At 40.2% G+C, this 6,000-nt stretch overlaps 2 protein-coding genes across 2 annotated transcripts; one reads left to right on the plus strand and one right to left on the minus strand.

Annotated features, from left to right (window-relative positions):
- Positions 1-1,367: 1,367 nt before the first annotated feature.
- On the minus strand, positions 1,368-3,134 carry LOC116182639 (putative inorganic phosphate cotransporter). Its single transcript, XM_031503181.1, has 8 exons — positions 3,036-3,134; positions 2,858-2,994; positions 2,501-2,810; positions 2,232-2,449; positions 2,034-2,186; positions 1,854-1,986; positions 1,555-1,808; positions 1,368-1,505 (listed from the first exon to the last, which is right to left on the minus strand). The coding sequence occupies exons 1-8, from the start codon at positions 3,094-3,096 to the stop codon at positions 1,368-1,370; spliced, it is 1,404 nt and encodes a 467-aa protein (XP_031359041.1). The 5' UTR covers positions 3,097-3,134.
- A 1,050-nt stretch (positions 3,135-4,184) lies between these two features.
- Positions 4,185-5,702, plus strand: LOC116182638. Its single transcript, XM_031503179.1, has 3 exons — positions 4,185-4,975; positions 5,057-5,539; positions 5,691-5,702. The coding sequence occupies exons 1-3, from the start codon at positions 4,697-4,699 to the stop codon at positions 5,700-5,702; spliced, it is 774 nt and encodes a 257-aa protein (XP_031359039.1). The 5' UTR covers positions 4,185-4,696.
- Positions 5,703-6,000: the final 298 nt, after the last annotated feature.

Below are 6,000 nucleotides of genomic sequence, written 5' to 3' on the forward strand. Positions count from 1 at the left end.
TGGCAACAAGGAGATCTCCCCACTTCTGGGCGAAACGTAAAGAAATTTATCTTTATTTGTGATTAATTTTAATGTTAATTAAATGTTCTCCATTACCTTAGTTATTTATTTTCGCTGTTGTAGACTTCTTATTACAACAGTCCTTTGCTTCGCCAACGGAGGTCATGCAGACGTTTTCCGTGGTACTTCTAGTTATATCCCTTCTTTTTTTTCTGCTTACGCATTCGCCGTACTTCTTCCTTTTCAGTGATGTTCCTGTAACAAGCAAATTTTTCTCTTGGTAGGTACGCCATTACTTTTACTGACTATCGTCTTACTCAATATATATCTTTAGAGTGGTTGCCGAGGTGGTTTCTCTTTCTTTTTAATGTCTGTGGCTGTGCTTACGCAGCATTTTTCTTAGTTTCTTTAGCGGTTCATCTTCCCTCGCTGTTTTCTTTTTGTTTCTCTTTTGGGTTACCTTCTACGTTATGATCTACCTGGATATTGCCTACTAACACTACTTACGCAGTACGTTAATGACATCGCATTTGTACCTGGACCCGCCATCTTATTAGGATTGGTGTTGGCGTGCGCGCGACGCGATGGATGTTTCTACATTACCGGCTTAAAGAATTATACCAACATTACCTGTGACCTACTTTCATGGGAATTTGTTTACCTACACTTCGAGATATAGTTCCTAACCGCAAGTATTAACGAAATTTTTGTAATTTGCTTCGATTTTACTAACATTACCTGTGTCGCTACGAAGAATATAATATATATACTTACCTACTGAAGAATTTGTTCATATTATTATCTACATTCTGAATTGATTAGACTACATTGCTATCATATAGAAATTTAGTTATTTGTGGATCGTAAAGTAATTTTCCTGAATTTAACATCACGTTTATGCTTTTATGCGGATGTTCTAAAAATAATCCGTGATCGGTCCAAAATTCTGCTTTCGCTAGTGTATAGTCATTCAAATTATTGAGTTATATTGAGTACTGATTATGGTTTAGTATACGATTTTCTCAGAGTCAAACGTTAGCATTGCTTACGCAATACTTTATGTGCCGGGCCATTCACTACCCCTCCTGTTTGTTTGTTTGTGTTGCTGTCTGTTACAGATTAGGCAAAAAGCGTCCTTCTTGAACCCAACAAGACTGTTGCGAGTTCAAAAGGTAATTAGACTAAGAGGTGCCTATCCGGTTTACTATTGCTACATTTCCCCTTTTCTTTATTTTTGCTAGTCTACCAGAATCCCGATATTCTACTTTGCCTGAGCTGTGTGTTTCTTTCAAGGTAATTTTGAATTACAACTGATTTATGTGCAAGGATTACAAGCGTATCATTATTTTACAAAAGCTTACAAATAATCAACTATTTTCATCGTCCTCCTCAACATTATTCCACGGTTGCGTTTCTCCTGAGCCAAATACGACAAAAACCGTATTTCCAATCAAATAAATGGCCGAGGTTATGTAAAAGACGGTAGCCCATTGAAATGCGTCTTTCTGTAACTCAATCGTAATTATGACATTTCTTCCCTTGGAAGTATCTAACCTCATCTGTCACGATAAATTGTAGTAGTAGAGGTGCAAAGAGACATAAGAAGTTCGTACTTCCGCTAGCAATTCCCATAAGCGTTCCTGAATGGACGGGAGACAGATCGATGTGGTTCATGTGATATCCGCACGTGGAACTACCATTAAATCCGACCGAAATGAATAAGAGAATTACGGCCGCATCAGTTATGTCCCACTGGGCGTTACCAATTACACCAAGCACTATTAAACCAATACCAGGAACGCAGAGTGCTACAATAGATGGTTTGTTCGACGATTCAATGAGGGGAAGCTTACCTATTGTGTTCGCGAATTTCCTCGCAAATCCCACTGTTACGTACTCCCGAGACACTACATAGTCGCTAATCACCCCCGATAGAAGACTAAAAATCCAAAATGCAAAGTACGGTCCAGCTGAGAGTGCCCCGTTCTATAAGTGGATCAGGTAGTTGTCTTGTCGACTGAGGGTATTTTTACCTTTTTAATGTCAAATCCCAAAACATTACTCATGTAAGTTGGAATGTTTGTAATTAGTATCGTGAAACCCCAAGCTTGTCCAAACTGAGCGATGAGAACGGCCCAAAATGGCATAGAAGTAAAAATGGCCTTCCAAGGAGTCGGAGGTGACCGCTAAAAATGTCGCAATTTACGTTATTCTTATCGACTACTACATACAGCGCATCCAATCTCCCCCAATGAAACCTCAATGTACTGCTTCTCCAGAGGAACAATAGTGTCATGCTCCGCAGGGCTACTTCGTCCGAAGACAATCCAAACTCCGGTCCACAGTAAACCCGCAGCACCGTAAACGTAGAAAGCCCAAGGCCAACCGACCCACGTCTCCGATATCCACCCAGTAAAGCTCATCGAAATCACCGTGCCCAAGTTGGCTCCTAGAAATGTAACCCTCGATTTTGCTACGCCGGCCGAAAATGCAGTCTTACCTGAATAAACGAACGTAACGAATCGCGCCCTTTCTAAAGGGGGCGCCCACTTCGAAAGCGTCTGGTGTATGCAAGGGTAGATGAATCCCTGTCCCAATCCCTGCAACGCTCTGCAAACGATAACGGCCCACGAACCGAGCGGCGCGACTATCGGTACCAGTACTACCATCAGCGAGTTCACCGCGAACGACCCCGCTATTATCCACTTAGGACCGTAGTTTTTCGCCAAGAGACCCGCCGGGGCTTGCGGAATGAAGTATCCCATGAAAAACGATGAGAGTATGACACCTTGGTCGCTCCACTCGTACGTCTACAAACACGGGGTGAATGAGAAAGGGAGAGGTGGCAATCGCTTACGGGAACATCGGGATTTAGGCTCGCCACTGGATCGGTCATTGCGACTATTCCGACGGACATGTTGACTCTCATTCCGTACGCCAGTAACGGTAGTAAGAATAGCAACAGAATTTGTGAGTGTCGAGTGCCCCATCCACCTAAAGAAAACTTCATTAACATTTCTTGGAAATGAGCTTACGTGGTGGTGTAACGTATGGTTCCCACCCAGCGTCGAGTTTGACATTCACTTCGTCTTCCATTCTAATACTTCCGTTGACTCTAGTAATTCGTGGCCCATTTTGCGTGACACATTTTGTTGATTGTGATAAAGCCTACCTGTTATCGCTGTTATCATTATAACTACAGACACTATCTCATTTTATATGCAGAGTTGTACAAAATTCCTGCTTGGGTTAAATATAAAGGTTACGTAAGAGTAGTATACATGTCGCAATTCAACCAGATAATAAAGTTGAAAGTCACACACGAGGCACAATATTTCTTAAGGACAAAATCAACTTTTGCTTTGGGACAGAGGTGTACCGGAACAGGACGTATTAACTGACGCTCCCATCCTTCCCCTTCCGAACGAGTTATCAATTAAGCACAAAAATTGAATGCGAAATGGAGTCGTTTTCCTCACGACACTTGAGGTGCCCCAAGGGCATTAAGAAAAGCAAACCCGAGGCTTCCATTTGAATCAGTGGAGTCGATTTACGAAAGGAACCAGTTTTCGCCGAAATCCAGGGAACAACAAATTTTTGAGATTTTGATCAAAACACTTCCTTGGTCCAAACAAAGACCAAAAAGCAAAAGGGCACACAAAAATCACACGACCCCATCTCCTGTGGTTCTATTTCTTTATATCGGCTCTTAAGAACGCTTACGAGTGACTAAGGTTCGAGAAATGGTACAGCTTTTTCTGTATCTCTATCAATTTAACAAGCAAAAAACCAAAAGAAAAATTCTAAAACTGCAATTACACAAGTATTTCATCGTTAGCCTTTTCTGTTTTGCTTCGCTTTTTCTACGACACGACATACCTGTCTAGCTTGTAGGACAATTCTCAACTCTCAACTCGAATAATTCGCTCTCGCATCCGGACATTTCGCACCAAGGAAAATTCGCACCAAAGATATTTCGCACCCGGACATTTCGCTCCCGGACAATTCAGACCCGGATAATACGCACCGGAATAATTCGCACCAGAATTTCGCTCCCCTGACATTTTGATGTTTGGACACTTTTGCACCCGCATACTTATCGTCAAGAGAGTTCACATTTCCCACCGCATCGTACATTTTCGCACTCGAAATAGTATATTGTAATACAAGTGCGGAAAGGGCTTTATTGAAAAACGCGTATGAAAGTTGGAGCACGAGCGTTAGCGAGTGCTCCAATCATACAAGTTTTTCAATAATCCTTTCCGCAAGTGTATTACATACTATTTTTTCTACGAAAGTTCTCGAATTTAAAGATTTAGAGAAAAATTTTATATCAAAATGTTAAAACAACAATTTCTGTATAAATCAAGTCGTAGTACGATTCTCGTGTTTATCTGTAAAAATATAAAATCAAGTCTTCGTGACGCCGCTACGTTGTCTTAGTTACCAACGAGTTGTTTATAAAAAAGCCGGTTAGTAATTTTGCATGTAGTTTTGTACGAAGCAATTTCTTCAGTAAAACAAGAATTTAAAAGCTGAAAATGAGTGTTCATGAAGAAAGTGAGAGCGGCGATGAATTTATGTGCACTCCGCCTGAGGTTGCTGCAATGTCGGAATCAATTATGCCTGAGCTTTTGCCTGAAAAATCGAGAGTCGGTACGAAAAAGAACGAGAGAGGTTTTTTAATTGGTGTAAAATGAAACAAGTCAAGCGGTATACAGAAACCGTGTTGCTTGCCTATTTTGTCGAAAAATCTGGAAAATTGAAATCATCGACACTGTGGTCAATGTATTCCATGTTGAAAAGTATGTTGATTTTGCAAGACAACGTCGACATTTCCAAGTATGCCAAGTTACAATCGTTTTTGAAACGTAAATCTGTTGGTCACAAGCCGAAAAAATCGCTGACTTTTACGAGACAACAAATCAGAACGTTTTTAGAGGAAGCACCCGATGAAACATTTTTAATGATGAAAGTAAGCACCTATACTTACCTACTATTTTTTCATGTCTATACATTTGTTATATGTCACACAAATAATGAAATTTATTTGTAGGTTGCTCTAATATTAGGAGTTGCTGGGGTTTGTCGTCGAGAGGAGTTGACGAAAATGACGGTGAACGATATCCAAGGCGAAGATACGTTTTTACTCGTAACGATTCCAGACTCCAAAACGCATGTTCCAAGAACTTTTTCTGTTACGGAGGGAAAAGAGAATTGGATACACTTGTACCAGAAATATAAAGCGCTTCGTCCTCAAAATGCTCAAACTTCGCGACTTTTTTTAAATTATAAAATGGGAAAATGTACCGTACAACCTGTGGGTATTAATACATTTGGAGCAATTCCTAAGAAAATTGCGAGTTACCTGAAATTGCCAAATGCTTCTAGTTTTACGAGTCATTGTTTTCGGCGTACCTCCGCAACGCTACTTGCTAATGCTGGAGCAGACCTTTTGAGTCTTAAACGTCATGGGGGCTGGCGGTCGTCGACGGTAGCGGAAGGATACATAGAAGGTTCTCTTCAAGGCAAATTAGAAGTATGTAACAAAATAATTGGTAATGCTTGTCAATCAAATGATCCTTGCACACCTTCGACATGTCAACCAGATGATCCTTGCACATCTTCGACAGCGTCCACATCTACATTAATAACTTCTAAATGCTCTGTGTCAAATTCGTTACTTCCAGGTGTTAATATAAGTAACTGTTCATCATTTACCATTAATTTAAATATTACTAGCCAGAAGTAGCTGTAATTGTAAATTGTGGCATTAAAATAAAAAAAAGGTATCTTTGTTTTTACTTAAGAGTGTGGAAAATAAGTGTGGAAAAATTTTTCCACACTAGTGCGACAAAACCCTACTTTCAAAGGCTACTTTTTTCTCAGAAAACAAGACTTTCATCACTTTCGTAGAAAAATACTTTTTTCTCCAACCACCTGAATAAGACGCTATTTTGTGACAGTGTTCGGTACCTAAAATTGACGTTTTGCGGATTA

Source organism: Photinus pyralis, unplaced genomic scaffold (assembly GCF_008802855.1).
Source record: "Photinus pyralis isolate 1611_PpyrPB1 unplaced genomic scaffold, Ppyr1.3 Ppyr1.4_unclustered_Scaffold6493, whole genome shotgun sequence".
NCBI lineage: Eukaryota > Metazoa > Arthropoda > Insecta > Coleoptera > Lampyridae > Photinus > Photinus pyralis.

Coding starts and splice junctions, on each gene's coding strand:
- LOC116182639 (XM_031503181.1), bottom strand. CDS start 3,096: ATGGAAGACGAAGTGAATGTCAAACTCGACGCTGGGTGGGAACCATAC. Junction 2,811..2,857: donor GCCTAAATCCCGATGTTCCC/GTAAGCGATTGC, acceptor CCGTGTTTGTAG/ACGTACGAGTGGAGCGACCA. Junction 1,987..2,033: donor TGGGATTTGACATTAAAAAG/GTAAAAATACCC, acceptor ATCCACTTATAG/AACGGGGCACTCTCAGCTGG.
- LOC116182638 (XM_031503179.1), top strand. CDS start 4,697: ATGAAACAAGTCAAGCGGTATACAGAAACCGTGTTGCTTGCCTATTTT. Junction 4,976..5,056: donor AAACATTTTTAATGATGAAA/GTAAGCACCTAT, acceptor ATTTATTTGTAG/GTTGCTCTAATATTAGGAGT.